The sequence below is a fragment of the Oncorhynchus keta genome, chromosome 37 (assembly GCF_023373465.1).
Source record: "Oncorhynchus keta strain PuntledgeMale-10-30-2019 chromosome 37, Oket_V2, whole genome shotgun sequence".
NCBI lineage: Eukaryota > Metazoa > Chordata > Actinopteri > Salmoniformes > Salmonidae > Oncorhynchus > Oncorhynchus keta.
The window spans coordinates 17,437,015-17,458,680 of NC_068457.1; the positions used below are offsets into that span (position 1 = coordinate 17,437,015).

At 47.5% G+C, this 21,666-nt stretch overlaps 1 protein-coding gene across 2 annotated transcripts; it reads right to left on the reverse strand.

The window, feature by feature from the left end:
• Window positions 1-1,792: 1,792 nt before the first annotated feature.
• On the reverse strand, window positions 1,793-18,665 carry LOC127916697 (single-stranded DNA-binding protein 3-like). Of its 2 annotated transcripts, none has more exons than XM_052499367.1 (18): window positions 18,246-18,665; window positions 14,177-14,249; window positions 13,507-13,568; window positions 11,448-11,532; window positions 7,969-8,058; window positions 5,894-5,959; window positions 5,456-5,515; window positions 5,280-5,346; window positions 4,777-4,844; window positions 4,637-4,698; window positions 4,434-4,479; window positions 4,198-4,233; window positions 4,042-4,096; window positions 3,862-3,932; window positions 3,623-3,701; window positions 3,495-3,523; window positions 3,244-3,345; window positions 1,793-2,923 (listed from the first exon to the last, which is right to left on the reverse strand). In XM_052499367.1, exons 1-18 carry the CDS (start codon window positions 18,299-18,301, stop codon window positions 2,768-2,770), a joined length of 1,263 nt encoding a protein of 420 aa, XP_052355327.1. In that variant the 5' UTR covers window positions 18,302-18,665; the 3' UTR covers window positions 1,793-2,767. The 2 variants fall into 2 exon arrangements, with proteins under 2 accessions (XP_052355327.1, XP_052355328.1); XM_052499368.1 differs by lacking the exon at window positions 1,793-2,923 and adding an exon at window positions 2,930-3,108 and having other exon boundaries at window positions 18,246-18,574.
• Between the last annotated feature and the right edge of the window lie 3,001 nt (window positions 18,666-21,666).

Consider the following 21,666-nt stretch of genomic DNA (forward strand, 5'->3'; position numbering starts at 1 on the left):
ACATGGTCAGGTAGAGCCCTAGAGAATGATAGAGGCCAAAATGCTGTGTTAGCATGGGCAGCACCATTGAGGGCTTCCACCATATTAAAGTAGGCAACTGGATGGGGATTCTTATGGGTTGTAGCCGCAATGGCACTGCCCATGCTGTCACCGATATAAAGATGAGTCCTCGATCGGTATGGGCAGAGCAGAAAGGTCAAATGAAGGTCATGAGTTTTTCCTGAGCACATGAAAAGACAAGGACCACAGGAGGTCGGTGGGACACCTTAATTGGGGACGGCAGGCTTGTGGTAATGGCTGGAGCAGAATCAGTGAGATGTTATCGGACAGAGCAAACGTAGTTCCACACTCCATTCCAGACATTATGAGCCATCCTCCCCTCAGCAGCCTCCACTGACAAGGGCACATAAAAAAAAGTCACAGCCCTAGTTATGGTAAGTAAATATATCTCACATTTTAGAAACAGAAACAGTTTCACGGTTTTTGTTTTCCTAGAATTATCCTCTTCCAACAATAACAGAAACACTTTGCACTGGTGCCAACTAGGGCACATCCTAAATGGCACCCTATTCCCTATGTAGTGCACTACTTTTGGCTTCAGTAGGGCACAATATAGGGAATTGGGTGCATTTAATATTTGCCCTTAGTGAATATGGTTCAGAGTTGAACCTATACAGCAGTATGTCAAAATACACCAGAAGCCCCCCTTAACACTCTTCATATCATTAAGAACCTGCGTTTTTACATCCTTTCTCAATTCAAATACAGAAAACAAATCCCTAATAAACCTTATTTTCTTTTCATCTATCGTTACTAGGGACAGGAGATTTCCCTAAAAGCTTGACCTGGCCAGGAAATACTCTGGACTCTTAACGTTAGATGTAGCTCCCTAAGTAATGATGCAATATAGAGGGTTGCTCCTGGTCCTAGTTGTGTCAGAGATAAACAGTGAGCTACTGTAAAAACACACAGTCTCTTTTCATACCCAGTTGGTCAGAATCAAGTAGTTTCTCATCAGTCATTGGTTGTGACGGAAATATCAAAACATGTCATGATATCAAAATTCACTTTACAGTATTTACAACAAACCAAAAGACAGATGGAGACATCACAAAAGTAGAGAGAGGTGGTTGGGGAGGGGGGTGGCGTAGGTAGGCCGACTGGGTGGTTGGGGAGGGGGGTGGCGTAGGTAGGCCGACTGGGTGGTTGGGGAGGGGGTGGCGTAGGTAGGCCGACTGGGTGGTTGGGGAGGGGGGGGCGTACTTGGTGGTTGGGGAGGGGGGTGGGCCGACTTGGTGGTTGGGGAGGGGGGTGGCGTAGGTAGGCCGACTTGGTGGTTGGGGAGGGGGTGGCGCAGGTAGGCCGACTTGGTGGTTGGGGAGGGGGGGGGTGGCGCTGGGGAGGTAGGCCGACTGGGGAGGGGGTGGCGCAGGGGAGGCCGGCTGGGGAGGGGGTGGCGCAGGGCGCAGGTAGGCCGGCTGGGGAGGGGGTGGCGCAGGTAGGCCGGCTGGGGAGGGGGTGGCGCAGGTAGGCCGGCTGGGGAGGGGGTGGCGCAGGTAGGCCGGCTGGGGAGGGGGTGGCGCAGGTAGGCCGGCTGGGGGGGGGTGGCGCAGGTAGGCCGGCTGGGGAGGGGGTGGCGCAGGTAGGCCGGCTGGGGAGGGGGGTGGCGCAGGTAGGCCGGCTGGGGAGGGGGTGGCGCAGGTAGGCCGGCTGGGTGGTTGGGGAGGGGGTGGCGTAGGTAGGCCGACTGGGTGGTTGGGGAGGGGGGTGGAGTAGGTAGCCCGACTGGGTGGTTGGGGAGGGGGGTGGCGTAGGTAGGCCGACTGGGTGGTTGTGTGTAAGGACAAATGTTGTCCTTTTGGGGGAGCTTAACAGGCAGTTACCATGGCAACTGCCAAACCGCCTACTGATTGGCTCAGCTCTGTTACAAGAGTCCTTTGAGCATCCAATCAGAATAATTTCACAGAAGGTCAGAACTGCCCTCTGGGTAAAAAAGACAATCAAAACAAAAACCAGACACTTCCAAGATGTCTTCCTCTAGGAGATGGATGCTGATTGGTGCAGAGTGATTCCGGAGTGTGTAGATAGAACCGGTCTCAATGGAAAATTAAACAAATAAATACAACTGTGCATCCTCTGCATGTTCAGGGTCACTGGAGAGGGACATTACTATGGGAATACAATTTAAAGTACCATGATGGACCAAGGTGCTGCCCTCTGACTGGGCAAAGAGGGGGCAGTAGATCGTGTATATCCTGTGGGATTTTAGGAGACTAGCGAAGGTTCACCATCCTGTGAAGTTACTAACGAAGAGGTCATCAGTGTGTGTGTCCTTTCAACAATAACAAAAACTCCAGAAATTAAATCCTACATTTTAAAATAACCAGAATCATCATAACAATATTATTAATCAGAACAATAAAATATTATAAAAGAATAGCAATAATACATTACATACAGAGTAATGGAAAACATCACAACACTTGTGTTTTAAATGTACACAGAGTTTACAAGAGGGGGGTGACACTTCCATGTCTAGGTCTCAAATGACACCCTATTCCTCTAAAGTAGTGCACTACATAGGGAAAAGGGGATCATTCGAGATCCTGTTCCGCCCCTGTATCCATTAGAAACAAATAAAAACATCAAAATAAAAGCGAATGCCAATGTAATGTTTGTCGAGCTTCCAGACAGCTACTGACAGAACCCTACCATGCTGTGTCCTGAAGGGTGTCCATGTTATCCAGTCTCTCCATCATCCCCTCTCTCATTGTCCAGACCCTGACAAGAAGTCAGAGAGGCAGGGGGCGGGGTTAGAGAGTAGGGACTTCCTGTGTCTCTGTTTCCTGTCTATGCCACAGACAGCGTCGGAAAGCTCCGCCTTCACTAGAGGCCCAGCATGCCCCAGGGCTGTCCTAGAAGCCTGGGTAGCGGCGAGAGTTCCGGGGGGGGGTGAGGGTGAGGTGAGGTGGGAAAGGCAAAATGAGTCCGATCCAAGGTGAGGGGTTGGGAAAATCCATGTGGAAAGGTACAAAAATAAAATAACCAAAAGAAAATACAAAAATAAAGAAATTAAAATTACACACTCATCGTCATGTTGGGTGAATACTGTGAAGAGAAAAAGAAGGGGGGTAGACATGAGCGAAAAATGTAAACACTACAACATTACATACCAGGTCACCCACCCTGGTTCTTGTGGGGTCAAGGTACAAGGGTCAGGGGTCATCGGCCAGCAGTACTCACACTTTCACTTTGGAATGGGTTGAGGAAGTTTCCACCCATCTCTCCATCGTCCCGCGGCGTCCCGGGAGGGTTGCTCATACCCCCCATGTTGTTAGGAGAGTTCTGGATAGATAGATAGAGAGTACGATAACTCTACATGTCTTACCACAAGTTATTTGACCAGCAGCACCTTGACATGTCCCTTTGACTGTAAACTCTGTCGGTTTGAGCGATTCAAGTCAAATGTTGTAGAAAAGGGGATTTATATTCACCTTTGGCAACCCGTCCATGTCCCCAGAGCCTGAGAGAGATGAGATTCAAAACAGTTCAATCCATGCACTGAACATTATGTCACCCTTACGACTGCATTATAACAGGTGTTCATAACCCTGTCACCCACCTAGTGAGCCATTCATGTGGTGAGGTTCCATGGCTCCCATAGCTCCCATCGGTCCATCAGGCCCCGGGCCCATAGGGAACTGGGAGAGACACACACACAACATAAAGATGTCTCAGTGACTGGACCTTTAGTCTGGTTTTATTGCCCTATCTAATCAGCGGGAGGATAAAGTCATACTGTGTCGTGGTGTCACGCTGCGTGACATCACGCGGTGGAATACGACGTGTAATGTGACTCACGTTGGGTCTGTTTCCTCCTGGTCCTATAGGGTTCATCATAGTGTAGATGTTTTCACTGGAGTTGTTGGAGTCTGGGGGAGACCAACACAATAGCATAACATTAGTACACACAGAGAGAGGCAACACACAGTGTCTAAATATAGTACTGATATTGGGGGGGGGCTTATTTAAGAGACGCACCACCTGGGCTGGGCATGATGGGAGTTCCGGGCGGCCCCCCTCCTCCTGGAGGACCCTGGGAAACATTTCAAAAAGGTCAATAAGAACAGTGCACACAATTTCCCATTTCCACAGCTAAGGAACAGTTATTGAAAACGCTGACGGTTGGCTACTCACCACATAGTGGCCGGGAGATGAGGAGGAGTATTGTATCTGTGATGAGAGAAGGGAATATAGAGGTTAGGGGGGGGATCATAGTTACCGCCGGGAGAGACTCAACTAACCAGTAGTTCTTTCCTCCAGCAACGTGAGGTCAGTGTAGTACCTTTTCAGGCAACATGTTAAAATAATAACAATCCTTTTAAATGAATAATCTAATCTATGACAAATTGAGCGAGGAGGAAACAACTTACTGAGTTCGCATTGGGACCAGGCCACGGCCCTCTACCACCAGGTCCCCTGAGAGACAGAGACAAACTGTAAGTATAGGAAACACTGCCAGAAACCAAGAAAACAACAGTTCAACATTCATGATGATGTCGGGGCCTTCGATATTCAACCATGAAGCTGGTGCTATGGGATAGACTGTATTTCTCCCTATGGAGGGAACACTTACATGTTCATCCCAGGCATAGGACCACCCATGGAGTTAGGAGGGGGTCTCATACCCCCGTAGTTCTACATAGAGAGAAGAGATACAGTGTCAAAACTATAGAGTGTGTGTGTGTGTGTGTGTGTGTGTGTGTGTACACTTACCTGTGGACCCATGGGCCCCATTCCTCGTGGAACGTTCATTCTCATTGGCCCGCCCATATTAGGATGTCCTACAGGAGAAAAGATGACAAGAACACAGTCTTAACACCAACACACACTGGTAGTTAACATAAAGATACTATGTGATGGTCTAATGGATAATTCGATTCACTTAGCAAACGCTTTTATCCAATGAAATGGTCACCTCCACACCTAATCCACATATGGCCAGTCTGAACCAGGAAGGCAGGGTTAATGGCAGGCAACAGACTAAACTCTCCTCTAATCTCATTAACTGGGACCCCTGTTAGGTTAAATGGTAATCTCTAATTTGAACCTGTAATCTCAAGCCAAAATACACACCGAGACCCACACTATCCTATCTTCCACCCAGATGACCCCTAGATCTGTAAGGTCCTGGGGGCACCGGCATTCTCAGAGGAACGACACTTGGAAAAACTGCAAGCTTCCATAAAAACACAAGCATGAATAATGTATACACACACCTTGTGGTCTGGTGGGGTCCATGCTATTTGGCAGGAGAGGCTGAGAACCAGGGATTCCCCCGGGAGGCTGAGGGAAACAGATGGACGAGAGAAGGGGCGATGGTGAGTATGGACCACCAGCACATACCTACCTGGAAGTGCATGTTCAGCTGTATAGGTGAGCGTGTGGTCCATACCTGATTTGGCATTCGGAGTGAGGGGCGGGGTCCACCTGGAAACCGTGGCGACATGAAAGGCTGAGAGAGACCGAGAGAGAGAGTTTGTCATTCTGACTGAAAAGGAGCAGAGCAGACAGATGATGGACAGAGTGTGAATGGAGGATGAGGAAGGGAGGGTGAGAACACAGAACACTAAAACATTGAGCCGGCTCATTAACAAGGTATTTTACAGAGGATTTGCTCTCCTCCCTTAGCCTTACATGTAGATCAGTGTGTGGGTTTTGTCTGTCCTGTGCACATGCTCAGTGTGTTGGTCCACAGTGGCCCCTCTTGTTTTATTGATGAGGTGTTGGTGGAGTGTGTCTGTGTGGAGGCTAAAGCTCCCTCCCCCAGAACAGCTCCAGAGGAGAGAGTCAATTATTAATCTCTCTCTCTCTCTGTGTGTGTGTGTGTTACCTGTCCATGTGGTCCCATGCCGTGGGGGGGCTGTGCGTGAGGAGACTGCTGGGAGCCTGGCGGACCCTGAGAGATGGGAAGAGTGACATCAGAGAGAGGGAGGAGCTAACACAATTACACCTTCTGGAGCAAGGGATGGGATGTGGCAGAGAAGCTAGGCAGTAGCTAATCAGAACACGGAGAGGAGGCCGTTTTTCCTAATCCATGGTAAGAGGGTGTCTTCACCACTAGAGGGCAATGTTGACACAGCTAAAACGCACAGCTCAGAACGAGTGGATCAAAGGAGCCTACAGCATGGTTGGTCACCGTCCATCCCACACTGTTCAACATCAGGACATGCAACTAGACTGACGAACTGCAGAGACTGCATGTATGACTTCAGGTTTGTTTTGGGAGTTGTGTGCATCTTCTATTTTTTAAAATTATTATTGGCGAACAAAACACCAAAACACACACGATAATAGCAACACAGGCATATTGGCAGCAAGCAGCTCTTGCTAATGATAAGGCCACTTGTACATAAAGGACAACACAGGCACACACACCCTCCTCCCTCACTTGTGTTATAAATAGCACTTCCGTGCCTCTCCTCTCTTTTCTCGCTCTCTCACTACTCTTGCCATCTCCCACTCTCACCTACTTCCTCCCTTCCATTATTTCATTCCAGCTCTCTAGTTCTCTTCCACTCGCACTCTAGTTCTCTTCCACTCGCACTCTAGTTCTCTTCCACTCGCACTCTAGTTCTCTTCCACTCGCTCTCTAGTTCTCTTCCACTCGCTCTCTAGTTCTCTTCCACTCGCACTCTAGTTCTCTTCCACTCGCACTCTAGTTCTCTTCCACTCGCACTCTAGTTCTCTTCCACTCGCACTCTAGTTCTCTTCCACTCGCACTCTAGTTCTCTTCCACTCGCACTCTAGTTCTCTTCCACTCGCTCTCTAGTTCTCTTCCACTCGCTCTCTCTAGTTCTCTTCCACTCGCTCTCTCTAGTTCTCTTCCACTCGCTCTCTCTAGTTCTCTTCCACTCGCTCTCTCTAGTTCTCTTCCACTCGCTCTCTCTAGTTCTCTTCCACTCGCTCTCTCTAGTTCTCTTCCACTCGCTCTCTCTAGTTCTCTTCCACTCGCTCTCTCTAGTTCTCTTCCACTCGCACTCTAGTTCTCTTCCACTCGCACTCTAGTTCTCTTCCACTCGCACTCTAGTTCTCTTCCACTCGCACTCTAGTTCTCTTCCACTCGCTCTCTAGTTCTCTTCCACTCGCTCTCTAGTTCTCTTCCACTCGCTCTCTCTAGTTCTCTTCCACTCTCTCTCTAGTTCTCTTCCACACTCTCTCTAGTTCTCTTCCACACTCTCTCTAGTTCTCTTCCACACTCTCTCTAGTTCTCTTCCACACTCTCTCTAGTTCTCTTCCACACTCTCTCTAGTTCTCTTCCACACTCTCTCTAGTTCTCTTCCACACTCTCTCTAGTTCTCTTCCACACTCTCTCTAGTTCTCTTCCACACTCTCTCTAGTTCTCTTCCACACTCTCTCAGTTCTCTTCCACTCGCTCTCTAGTTCTCTTCCACACTCTCTCTAGTTCTCTTCCACACTCTCTCTAGTTCTCTTCCACACTCTCTCTAGTTCTCTTCCACACTCTCTCTAGTTCTCTTCCACACTCTCTCTAGTTCTCTTCCACACTCTCTCTAGTTCTCTTCCACACTCTCTCGCTCTCTAGACAAACAATGAAGTGGTAGCCACAGAAACTAACACATTGAGGCCCCTCTCTCTCTCTCCGTTCCACCTTATCGTCGCTGCTGCCAAATGCCAGTGCTGTCCATCACACTGTCTGGCCGTGTGTGTGTGTGTGTGTGAGATATATATATATAGAGCGAGAGAAGAGGAGTGTGGGATCATTGGAGGTGGAGAGAGAGAGAGGGAGGTGATAAAGTGTGAGGAGATGTAGGAAGAGATGGAATAAAGTAGTGGATGGTGTAGATGCTTGGAGGAGTGGAGGGAGGGATGACAAGAGGAAGTTTAACTATGCGTAAAGTGGGGGGGACGAGGGAGGTAGCAGAAGAGAGGGATGAAGAGGTGTATTACCTGGAAGAATCCAGGCGGCATGGGTCCACCTGGCATACCATCATTAGGAGGCATATTCCCCATCACAGGACTGGGGGCTGCTGCCGCACTCTGCAACACACACACGTTAAAAGATGAAGCACACAATCACACACACACACACACTAATAGATGCATTGGGTCTCCCTCCATCTCGCTCCTTCTCTTCCATCCAGCTCATTCCCCTTAAACCCCTCTCCCTCCCCAAACATCTGTACTCCTCCTTCTCACCCTCTCCCCTACGGCCCTAACCTCCCCTCCCTCCCTCCCACAGCCCTAACCTCCCCTCCCACAGCCCTAACCTCCCCTCCCTCCCACGGCCCTAACCTACCCTCCCTTTCACGGCCCTAACCTCACCTCCCCTCACCTCCCCTCCTCTCCCTCCCTCGGCCCTAACCTCACCTTCCCTCCCTCCCTTAACCTCCCCTTCCCTCCATCCCTCGGCCCTAATCTCCCCTTCCCTCCATCCCTCGGCCCTAATCTCCCCTCCCTCCCACGGCCCTAACCTCCCCTTGCCTCCCACGGCACTAACCTCCCCTTCCCTCCCACGGCACTAACCTCCCCTTCCCTTCCCTCCCACGGCCCTAACCTCCCCTCCCTCCCACGGCCCTAACCTCCCCTTCCCTCCCACGGCCCTAACCTCCCCTTCCCTCCCACGGCACTAACCTCCCCTTCCCTCCCACGGCACTAACCTCCCCTGCCTCGGCCCTAACCTCCCCTCCCTCCCACGGCCCTAACCTCCCTTCCCTCCTACGGCCCTCACCTCCCTTCCCTCCTTCGGCCCTAACCCCCCCCCCCCCACCCTCGGCCCTAACCTCCCACGGCCCTAACCTCCCCTCCCACGGCCCTAACCTCCCTTCCCTAACCTCCTGCCCCCCTCAGCCCTAACCTCCCCTGCCTCCCACGGCCCTAACCTCCCTTCCACGGCCCTAACCTCCCCTTCCCTCCCACGGCCCTAACCTCCCCCCGCCTCGGCCCTAACCTCCCCCCCCTCGGCCCTAACCTCCACCCTTCCCTCCCACGGCCCTAACCTCCCACGGCCCTAACCCCTAACCTCCCCTCGGCCCTAACCTCCCCTGCCCTGGCCCTAACCTCCCATCCCCCCTCGGCCCCAACCTAACCTCCCCCCCCCGGCCCCAACCTAACCTCCCATCCCCCCTCGGCCCCAACCTAACCTCCCACCCCCCGGCCCCAACCTAACCTCCCATCCCCCCCAACCTCCCCTCGGCCCTAACCTCCCCTCCCTCGGCCCTAACCTCCCTCACCTGCCTCAGTTCTTCCCCGTTGCTCTCACTTCCTTTTGCTCACTCCTTCTCCCTCTCTCATCTCTTGCAGTAGTTAGTCGAAGCTGTTGCTATGGAGACGAGTCCTTTGCTCCCTGTCCCTCTAGCATCCTCCTCTCAGAAAGAGAGAGAGAGAGAGGTAGGGGAGAGAGACAGAGTGACGAGTTTTCCGTAACAACCTCTAACCAGGACCTAGCCACCCTAGGCAATATGGTGAGAACTCCACCTATCATACCAGAGGGCACGGTTCGTATAGAAATACCACTAACCAGGCTACTGGCATCTTGCTTGACATAGACAAAACACAGATAAATCCTAAATATCAATGACAAAACTGTACATCAATACAGCTACATGGTTGACCATCACCCACACAAACAGAAATACGTGTAAACACACACATCCCCCCCCAAAATGAGAGAGGGAGGGAGGAAGGCCTAGGAAAACAAAAAAAGAGAGATGCCAGAGATATAGACCCAGCCAGAATGCCAGACGGGATATAGACCCAAAATGACCCAGCCAGCATGCCAGGGACCAGCCAGCATGCCAGCCGTGGATACACACACACACAAAGCACCAAAGGGGAAGGTTAATGTCTGGCTCAGCCTATAGGAATCCACCACCATGAATAATTAATCCACAAATCAAAAAACTGATGATTTGATTGGGTGATGATGTGGCTCACCGATACTGAATGGAATTGATCTATCCAGCCCCCCTCCCCTCCAAAGAGTGGAGGGGAGAGAAAATAGGAAATAAAGGGGGGAAAGAAGAGTGGTAATCCCCCCCTCAAAAAAAGAGAGATGAGAGTGAAGGGGGCAAAATGAGAGAGGGAGGGAGGAAGGCAAAGAGAAAGTTCTAGGAAAACAGAGGAAAAAAATCTATGAACTTAGAAAACAGCATATCTGAGCCCCCTGCCAGACGTGGATATAGACCCAGCCAGAATGCCAGCCGTGGATACAGACCCAGCCAGCATGCCAGCCGTGGATACAGACCCAGCCAGAATGCCAGCCGTGGATACAGACCCAGCCAGAATGCCAGCCGTGGATACAGACCCAGCCAGAATGCCAGCCGTGGATACAGACCCAGCCAGAATGCCAGCCGTGGATACAGACACAGCCAGAATGCCAGCCGTGGATACAGACACAGCCAGAATGCCAGCCGTGGATACAGACACAGCCAGAATGCCAGCCGTGGATACAGACCCAGCCAGAATGCCAGCCGTGGATATAGACCCAGCCAGAATGCCAGCCGTGGATACAGACCCAGCCAGAATGCCAGCCGTGGATATAGCCAGCCGTGGATACAGACCCAGCCAGAATGCCAGCCGTGGATACAGACACAGCCAGAATGCCAGCCGTGGATACAGACCCAGCCAGAATGCCAGCCGTGGATACAGACCCAGCCAGAAGATACAGACACAGCCAGAATGCCAGCCGTGGATACAGACACAGCCAGAATGCCAGCCGTGGATACAGACACAGCCAGAATGCCAGCCGTGGATACAGACACAGCCAGAATGCCAGCCGTGGATACAGACACAGCCAGAATGCCAGCCGTGGATACAGACACAGCCAGAATGCCAGCCGTGGATACAGACACAGCCAGAATGCCAGCCGTGGATACAGACACAGCCAGAATGCCAGCCGTGGATACAGACACAGCCAGAATGCCAGCCGTGGATACAGACACAGCCAGAATGCCAGCCGTGGATATAGACACAGCCAGAATGCCAGCCGTGGATATAGACACAGCCAGAATGCCAGCCGTGGATATAGACACAGCCAGAATGCCAGACGTGGATATAGACACAGCCAGAATGCCAGACATGGATATAGACACACACCTTGTGTGTTTGAGTGCCCATCTGGTCCACAAGACTTACAAACTGGCACTTCACTCAAACAGTTGCCAGCCAAGGCAGACAAAACAGAGCACACAAAACACACACACAGTTAACCAGCTCTCTGGCACTGAGGATGTGAAAGCCCCCTTGCTCTGGGCCGGATGCCAGGGCTGCAACACACACACAAATCCCTGGCTTAGCCCCGGCCCAGTGCTGGGATTACTGGATTAAGACCTCTATTCCATTATCTCCACACACTGACGGTACCGACACACACCAAGGGAAGAGGCGGGACGAAGACACACAAACACACACTTGGGCCTGTCACTCACGTAATCATGGAAGGCCTTGGCCTCGCTGGAGTGTTCGCAGTTCTCCCGTCTGTCCGGCGCAGCGCAATACAAATCCCAGAATACACTGCAACGGGAAATGGAGGAAGAGGGTTCATGTCAGGAAGCACCTGATGAGCCAATAGAGGCGGGTAAAGTGGTCAATCGAATGCCACCAAAGCATTTGAATTGCCATAGAAACGCATGAAGGACCGTGGGGGAAAGATTCCTTGCCCCCCCAGCTAAATTAGTCTACATTTAGGCTATTGTTGAAATGTCCACATTCTTAGAACATGTGCCAACCTGGTCAATGGAACGTCTGCGTTCCACCGACATCTATATACACTACATCAGTTATTCACCATACTACTCTCACTTGCCATCTATCACACAGACATGTGCGCTCTCTCACTCACACGTACAGTTGAATTCGAAAGTTTTACATACACCCTAGCCAAATACATTTAAACTACATTTTTCACAATTCCTGACATTTAATCCTAGTAAAAAGTCCCTGTCTTAGGTCAGTTAGGATCACCACTTTATTTTAAGAATGTGAAATGTCAGAATAATAGGAGAGAATTTATTTCAGCTTTTATTTCTTTCATCACATTCCCAGTGGGTCAGAAGTTTACATGTAGTCAATTAGTATTTGGTAGCATTGCCTTAACTTGTTTAACTTGGGTCAAACGTTTCAGGTAGCCTTCCACAAGCGTCCCACAATAAGTTGAGTGAATGTTGGCCCATTCCCCCTGACAGAGCTGGTGTAACAGAGTCAGGTTTGTAGGCCTCCTTGCTCACGCACACTTTTTCCAGTTCTGCCCACAAATGTTCTATAGGATTGAGGTCAAGGCTTTGTGATGGCCACTCCAAGCCATTTTGTCACAACTGGAAATATGCTTGGGGTCATTGTCCATTTGGAAGACCCATTTGACACCAAGCTTCAACTTCCTGACTGATGTTCAATATATCCACATAATTTTCCCTCCCCAGGATGCCATTTATTTTGTGTAGTGCACCAGTCCCTCCCTTAGCAAAGCACCCCCACAACATGATGCTGCCACCCCCGTGCTTCACGGTTGGGATGGTGTTCTTTGGCTTGTAAGCCTCACCCTTTTTCCTTCAAACAGATCTATGGTCATATGGCCAAACAGTTCTATTTTTGTTTCATCGGACCAGACGACATTTCTCCAAAAAGTGCGATATTTGTCCCCATGTGCAGTCGCAAACCGTAGTCTGGCTTTTTTGTGGCGGTTTTGGAGCAGTGGCTTCTTCCCTGCTGAGCGGCCTTTCAGGTTGTGTCGATGTAGGACTCATTTTACTGTGGATATTTACTTTTGTACCCATTTCCTCCAGCATCTTCACCTTTGCTGTTGTTCTGGGATTGATTTGCACTTTTCGCACCAAAGTGCTTTCATCTCTAGGAGACAGTATGACGGCTGCGTGGTCCCATGGTGTTTATACTTGCGTACTATTGTTTGTACAGATGAACGTGGTACCTCAGGTGTTTGGAAATTGCTCCCAAGGATGAACCAGACTTGTGGAGGTCTACAATTGCTTTTCTGAAGTCTTGGCTGATTACTTTTGATTTCCCCATGATGTCAAGCAAGAGGCACAGAGTTTGAAGGTAGGCCTTGAAATACATCCACAGGTACACTGCCAATTGACTCAAATTATGTCAATTAGCCTATCAGAAGCTTCTAACGCCATTACATCATTTTCTGGAATTCTCCAAGCTGTTTAAAGGCACAGTCAACATAGTGTATGTAAACTTCTGACCCATTGGAATTGTGATACAGTGAATTATAAGATAAATCATCTTTCTGTAAACAATTGTTGGAAAAATTACTTGTGCAAAGTAGATGTCCTAACTGACTTGCCAAAACTATAGTTTATTATAAACAAGACATTTGTGGAGTGGTTGAAAAGGGAGTTTTAATGACTCCAACCTAAGTGCATGTAAACTTCTGACTTCAACTGCATGCATCTGAATGTAAATGATATTCTAATGGAATACACAAACGTGTGAACACAAGAAGATGCAAGGGGCCGAGATACTCACCACCACCACGAGTGCAGGAATCCAGGAGGCTCCCCTAACGTAATATTCTTTTCCCATCGTATCTGAAAGAGAGAAAGCAACATGATGTCTAGTTCTAAACTCAGCAGGAGAGGAGACTGTCAGGGTGGATGTGTGTCTAGAGTACATGTGAAACTCGTTCCACTGATGGCTGAGCGTCTGCGGGTTTTCACGCCTCCTTTGTACTCGAATAATGAATTAAGGTCACTGATTAGTGAAGAACTCCCCTCACCTGGTTGTCTAGGTCTTAATTGAAAGGAAAAACTAAAATCCCTTAGACACTCGGCCCCCCGTGGAATGAGTTTGACACCCCTGGCCTAGAGGTTAAGAACACATAATCAGTCTGTCTCAGCAAGTCGATGCTGTCCCTCTTTCTCGACCACGCTCTCTCTCCCGCTCGCCTCCTTTTCCTACCTCTCAGTCAATGCCCTCTGAGATAGTTACACCTCGTTCTAACTCTTCGTCAACACAGTCCTTCCCTCTCGCGGTCTCCCTCTACCACTGCCTCCATCTAGGCTACCGCTACCTGTCCACATCTCTACCTCAGTCTCCCTCTCTTTTCCTCTCAGTCAGTCTACCGTTCTCCCACTGTCTCACTCTAGTCCCTTAATGGGAAGGAGCAAAGTAGGACAGAAAAGTGTGTGCGTCTTACCTCCGACAAGAAGGTCTGTGCAGACTTCTGTGCTCCTACATGCAGCAGGTACTCATATACGTACAGCGCTAACCTGCAACACAGAACAGGACATTGCATTAGCAAAACTATAGAAAAAGCCATGGGAGTTAGCATTAGCAAAGATCTGGATGAGGATTACACAAACCTACTAGAACAACAAGGCTGACCGTGTGAGCAGGGCCAGCTCCAGGCATAGGCAGTCGCTTAGGGCCCCAGGCCGCTAGGTTGTTTTTGGGAACTCAGTCAGGGTCTCAACATACTGTTGCGATTGTAGTAGAATACACAAGGTGCAAGTTCGAAATTTGGTTGTGCATCAGCAATTTCTCAATTTCAGCTAACAATTTATTTACCAATCTAAACTTGTAATCATGGCAGCACTTTCTACACCACATGGGCAAGTGTCCATGGGCAAGTGTCCACGCAAATGTTTTGCCCGCCTCAATAAAATCTCATTTAGAGCCCCCAATTGGCTATAGCTGGCCCTGTGCATGTCAGACCTGGGTTAAAAGACTATTGCAAGTATCTTAATTACCTTCACATTTCAAGTAAATATTCAGACAATTTTTAGTAGTTGAATATTTGAATGCTGTGGGGAAATACATTTGGAAGGGATTGGCATGTATTGGAAAATAGGGGAAATACATTTAAATGGAATCACTTTTTCACCATATCCCCTTTAATTGGAAAATGTGTATAATTTTTTTTTTTTTTAAATTCACATACATATTAGACCATGACCCAAATGGTCAGAAAGTGACTTCTTACACCTGAATACAAAACATCCAGGAGATTATGGTGCTCAATGTTGACCCATTTTACATACCATGAGACCACGAGACAGCCATGTCTTCATCATTGGAAATGGTTGAGTTTTTTTTATTTTTTTTATTTTTTTTAAATGTGCATACAAAAACAGGGTTGTCAAACTATTTTATAATTTCATGAAAACATATTTTATTTTTAATTTGCATATGTTGTAGCTTAGACCTTTCATCATCTGAAGTTTGTGTTGTGCCTGCCATGAGTTGAGACGCAACAGCTCGTGAATAAAATAGAAGTAGTTGAGTCGGCCCACATTATTTGAAAATACACAGAAAATAAGTACTTAAATAACAAAATACACATCTATTTGAACCCAGGTCTGATGTGTGAGTCGTAAGGGCTGTCTCACAGGACCATAAATAACTGAGGGGGGTTCCCACCCTGTGATCACAGATAAAACAACTGGTGAGACAGGACAAACACTGCCAAAGAAGAGTAGGAATCCTCTTAAGAGCAGGAGGCAATTGTGAGGTTGCAGCTCTTCAGACAGGTGAGCCTGTGATTTATGAGCCAGGATGTCAGAGGTAGTGGTTCACGCACACACACGTCTGAGGCTGCCTGGTGGTGTAGTAGAGTTTACTGTCTGTCTTGGGTCAGCTAGGCCTCCCTCTCACAACTGACCAATGTGACCACTGCACAGGGCAGTCAATGATTTGAAAGTCACTTAGCTCTTTGAGACTGCTGGTTTAGTGTGGGTCTCTCGGCACACACACAAGCACAAACCTTAGTCAGTGCTGTAGGGGTAAACAAAACAAAAAAATTAACAGGCGGGGAAACTGATCAGCGGTCACAGTGAATGAAGTTAAACTGCCTATACTTTCAATGCATTTTCCAGAACACCAGGGTTAACACCCCTTCTCTCATGCTACGTGCCATGGGATCTTTTAGTGGCCACAGTCAGGACACTTAACATCCCACCCGAAAGACGGCACTCTACACAGGGTAACGTCCCCAATCACTGCCCTGGGGCATTGGAATTTTTTTTTTAGACCAGAGGAAAGAGTGTCTCTGCTTAGCTTCAGAGGCAAGCCAGAAGTGGGATGCATGGTGGGTAAACTGATTTTACCCTCCATTACACCACTGACTTTAGTTAGTGTCGGTCTACTCTCGCACATACACACCATGTCTTCTCCTGACCGTTTACAGAAGGCTACGGTTAACAGAAACTACTGATCTCCCCCACAAGGGCACTGATGAAATGTTTATGTGTGATGGGAGGCCTGTCTGTGTGTGCGCGGGGTGGGGGGGCTATGTGCACCTGGTCTGCTGCATTATTTAAGCTCACGCATTGAGAGGAAGAGAGTTTCTTGAGCTGCAACACTGGGAGATGTTTTGATGGGAAGGTAGTGTCTCTGCACACACGCATTACTCAGTCAGCAAAGGGACAGCTCACGCCTCCCTCAGTCCCTTTCTCTCACACAAACTTCCCTCCTGATGTTCACCACCAGTATACCTGACATTCTGCCTGCGGCTGCAGACAAAACCCCTCTTTAAACAGGGATAAGCCAGCCCACCGACACACACTCTCTCTCCCCCCTTCTCACAGACCGAAAAACACACACATTATTCTAGCTCAGAGCGACCGCACACACCACTCCAACTCACAGCACAGAGCAACCGCTTCAGTCAGACACTCAATAATTCAACACAGAAGAGGGAGATGAGGACTTGGAAGGGAGGAAGGGAGAACTGAGCATTGGAGAGGAGGGGAAGAAAGGAGAGGAGACAGAGGAGGAGAGGGAAGGGAGGTGAGGAGGCAGAAGAATAGAGACAGAGGGGAGGAAAATCAACAAAAGTTTGCCTTCTGAGCAAAGCTATGGTCTGCCGAGAGCTCAAGTGCTGAGGTTGATTCATAAAATCAGTTAGGCTAGATTGTAGAGATTAACATAATATTTTCAAGCACAGCAGCGACATAGACATAAGGAGCAGACAAATGTTTTGACAATTTATTTGCACATCTAAGGGACAAGGCTTAGAACCATTTTTATTGAAATATGGACTGAAGTGTGAGGAAAAGCATGGACAAATAATGAGGTATTGGCTTTGTTGACATTTGGAAAGAAACAGGGAAAAAAGAGCCAACGACAGCTTGTCAGTAAAGTTCAAATAAATCAGTATGAATAGCCTAGTAGTTGTGTTGTTCACGGTGCATAATTTTGAGTATCTGGTTCTGCAGGTCATAACAAAAAAATAAAATAAATCTCTTTAGAAACCAAATAACACATGTTGAGAGACAAGCATGTTCAGGAACTAAACATAAATGCAACACAGTAGCACTAGGTGGATAAGAACGTTTCTGTCGTACTAGCAGCCAGTCCAGTGGAACAGCATCCTTCACAGACAAAACGGCACCCGTAGCTAGCAGACAAAGGGATAGGTAAGCTACCGCTAACTGAGCTAGCACACTGCCTAGAGTTTAACTCAACTATTCGGCTAAATGCTCAGCATAGTGGCCAATTTTAAAATTACAGAAACCCTCGTTTTATAAAAGGAGACGTATTTTACTCTTTAATACGGGCTAAACAAACTGTTTGGACACAAAGTTGTCATACTTGCCGCTAGCTAGCTCCTAGCCTACCTAGCAGTAACTCGCGTATGAAGGTACACATTCATACACTGTAGAGTGAGTTCGAATAGTTCCTTTTTGGAACGTTGGACACTCCTTTGTTACATTGCAACAAAACCGGTTACATTGGTTTCAACTTTGTAAAAGCTATCAGTCGGCTACGTTATTTCACCATAAACTAATCACAGGCTTCCTGAAACACACAAGCATCTTCACGAATGCATTGTTCCCAATACCCAGAGAGGTAGGGATGCTCTTTTCCACTCAATTCTAAAATGCAACATATTGCACAGACAGTTTTAAAACAAACGAATTTGCCAATGTTGTTTAATATCTCCAACGTCATGCATTAAGTTATTATGCTGTACCGGATGAGAATGAAACTAGTAGGAATGGATACCTTAGTAGTAAGCTAACGTTAGCTAGGCTAGCAATCAACCCCTAATAACTGATTGCTTGTTAGTGAGGGCTACAAGACTTCACTGATGCAAGAAAACAACCTGAAAAACAAAGCAAAACTACGGAGAGCATATCGTATCCTATTCTGCACCCTATGACAACAAGCGAGGTGGTGTATGTGAGCGTTGGAGATAACAGTAGATATCCTAGCATTAGTGTCTCTAGCTAGTGTTTTTGTGACATTGCACTATTCCCACTTACTTTTCTCTTGCTTGGTTATCTGAGGGCACAACAGCACCTTTCCCCTTGGCGTACATCCTTGAAGCTGGTTTCGATACTTTTTATTCAGTCCGGTTCCGACACCTGTCAAAGAAAGCGACCACTTACGATCTCCATAGCTACACAGCAGTAGTGTTCTCTCTCACTGTGCCCCGGTGTCTTTTTTTTCTAGCAGGCTACATCCATCCTCAACATTGCCGATCCGAACAGGGGCTGCTGCCGTCGCGGGGAGCTTGAAACCGTCTGTTGGTGATCGTTTTTTTTTTTGTCGCTGTTCCAGTGTTTTACTCACGCTCCCCCTGTTATAGAATGGTGGGGGCTTCTTAAAGGGATATATCCCTTTTGGTTTATTTGCCAAACTAAATTATGATAGACTGGTCAGTGTTCTTCATTCCTGTGCCTGGAGACCCACATGGGTGTGTGCAGGGTTTTGATATAGCACAGCACTAACATACCTCTTTTAACAGTACCCACATGGAACTGTGTGCTCTGTAAGGTATGTTTTCCGGCCAGGAATGGTATATAACAGCTCTGTGTGTCCTGTTTATATATAGTTCTATGGCTGTGTCTACACAGTAAGCTAAATTATGATCATTTTGCCACTAATTGGTCTTTTTACGAATCACATCAGATCTTTTTCAGAGGGGATCTGTTTGGTGAAAGGACCAATTTAGTGGAGAAAAACAGATCAGAATTTGGCTGCCTGTCTAAACACAGCCCATGTGTTGTGTGAGGGAATAATTAATAAAATGTGTATATGTATACCAAGTATGAAGTTGAGGGATGTGTGTGTGTCCTGTCCCTTTAAGAATGTGTGTGAGTGCCGTGCAGTGCAGTGGCTGGGTGTGTGTGTGTGTGTGTGTGTGTGTGTGTGTGTGTGTGTGTGGAGCAGGAGCAGGAGCGAAGTGATCTGCTTAAATGTTGCTCATCTGTGGGAAGGACACACTGACTGCATGCATGTCATTCTTGGAGTTAACCACCTCCACTGTTTTCTACAGGACACACATAAGCAAACACATTGTCCAAAAAAAGGGGGAAAGAGAAGAGAGTGCTAGGACACACAAACACCGTCTAGCTAGGCAGAGCTGTCAGCGTGCTTGTGTTGCTCCAATAGGGAAGAGAGTGAGGGAGAGTGTGTTTGTATCTACTCAGCTCTAGACCACAAACTCTATCACTGTCTCATCATAGCATCAGTATCGATTGGTCTGAGCCCATATACCTCTCAGAACACACACACTGTTGAGCGTGTGTGCCTGTGTGTGTATATATTTCTGATAGGGTAGGATGATTCGTTAGGGTAATTATAAATCAACTACACTCCTGGAATTCAGAGGTATTCACCCTAATGTACACACGCACACACACACCTCACACACACACTCCAAACAGGTTGTGTTCAATCGAGCCAGACCTGTATTTTCAATCACTCCAGAAGAGGACCTCTCAGAATATTACATTCACATGTTTCATTGCTAATTGAATGAGGCCGTTTGACTCACCAATTAGGCTGTTTGTTGGATGTCTGGATCAGTACTCACTGGATTCCTATAGATGGCTGAAAGACATGGGCCCCGTTTCAATGCTGTAGTAAGAAAGCAGGAGGTTACTGGAACATGGCTCTCCGTGTGTCAATACCACAACCTAGCTAGTAGAGAGTGTGGTGGTTTCAGTAGTAGCACATTTAATCAATGTGGTTAACTATTTTGCTTCTCACACTTCCTGATACCTGATAGTTCTACTATCTCTCAGAATAGAAGTTAGCACTTTAACCTCAGATCTAGGATCAGGTTACCAGACCTCACATTCTAATCATAACCATTAACAGGACTGAACAAGTGTTTGACCTGGGATCAGCTAGGCTGCATTTACACATGCAGCCCAATTCAGATTATTTTTCCACTAATTGGTCTTTTGAGCAATCAGAAGAGCTCTTTTGTAAATAATTGTACAGAAGATCAGAATTGGCCTGCCTGTGTAAACACAGCCTTAGAGTTAAGGGAAATGTCTACCTGCTCCTGTATCTCTCATCTGTTTTCTCTGAATACGTTCTCTCTATAGAAATGTAATCTCTCTAAAGATCATACTGCCTGGTTTCTCTACGCCCCTATTTTCACTCTGTCTGAGGGGAAAACCACAGACAACCACTGCCTCGGTATGACGCTGCCTCTCCTTGCTTTTTCAGCCTCTTTTTCTCACCTCTTCTTTCCTCTCCCCTTGTCTCACATTCATTAATTCTTCCACCCATCTTCTCAATCCTCCCCACTCCTTGTGCAAGCTGCAAACAGGTATATATCAGTTGTAGGTGTTTTTCAACAATGTGTACCTGGACTGTATTTACACCCTGCCTGCTCATGCTCATGACTCGCTAATGATTACCAGCACAAGGTGCACCTGTGTAATGATTGTGCTGTTTAATCAGCTTCTTGATATGCCACACCTGTCAGGTGGATGGATTATCTTGGCAAAGGAGAAATTCTCACTAACAAGGATGTAAACACATTTGTGCACAACTTGAGAGAAATAAGCTTTTTGTGCATATGGAACATTTCTGGGATCTTTTATTTCAGCTCATGAAACATGGCATGTTGCGTTTATATTTTTGTTACGTATCCACGTGGTTGTAATCAGCCAGTGGAAAACAAAGGGGAGGGAGAGAAAGAGAGAGAGATGTGGGAATTTGAGCGAGTTTACTAATATTCTGAGAAGATTAAAGGAGAGAAAGAAAGAGAGGGAGAGAGAGATTGTGTGTGTGTCTGTATAAAGAGGTCAGACTGGGCTTATGAAACTGTCTATGACCTAACCTGCCCTATTTCTGACAGAACACAACTCTGTACAGTCAAATCATACCCGTAGGCACACAAACACACACACATACATGCATGTACGTACAGGCTTTAGGATCAGAATGTCAAATATCACCTCTTCAATCTAAGTAAAGTTTTGATACTGTGTGTCAATAATGGCAAACATTTGAACAGTTGGAACAGAGTCAAGTACATCTGACCTAAGAGCCCTGAAATAAAAACACATGGATGTTAAATAGGATCCAGATTGCATGTCCTCTTAAAGAAGGGTTTTAACAGTGGCACACACACACACACACACACACACACACACACACACACACACACACACCCGGAACACAGATTTTTCATTAAAGGAACACAGACTGTGGTGTGATCTGCTACTACACACAGTACACAGTTCTCAGCTTTTAACACCATTTTATTTAAATGTTGAATTCAATCAAACTCTTACTGCAATGGTTATCTGGTAATGTCTTTATTGCTTTATTCCCAAAATGTATAAATGGTTTCAGGTAAAATGACCATATAACTACTTTCCCAGGTATGTTTGTTGACTGAATAAATAATGCTCTATTCTATCCCCCCTCCTCATCTCT

Bases quoted from the DNA above. Each gene is read 5' to 3' on its own strand.
- LOC127916697 (XM_052499367.1), bottom strand. From the start codon at position 18,301: ATGTACGCCAAGGGGAAAGGTGCTGTTGTGCCCTCAGATAACCAAGCA. The intron at 4,845-5,279 runs GTGTGTGTATAC...TTTCTCCTGTAG, and splicing joins GGACCCCACCAGACCACAAG to GACATCCTAATATGGGCGGG. The intron at 4,480-4,636 runs GTAAGTGTTCCC...TCTGTCTCTCAG, and splicing joins CCTATGCCTGGGATGAACAT to GGGACCTGGTGGTAGAGGGC.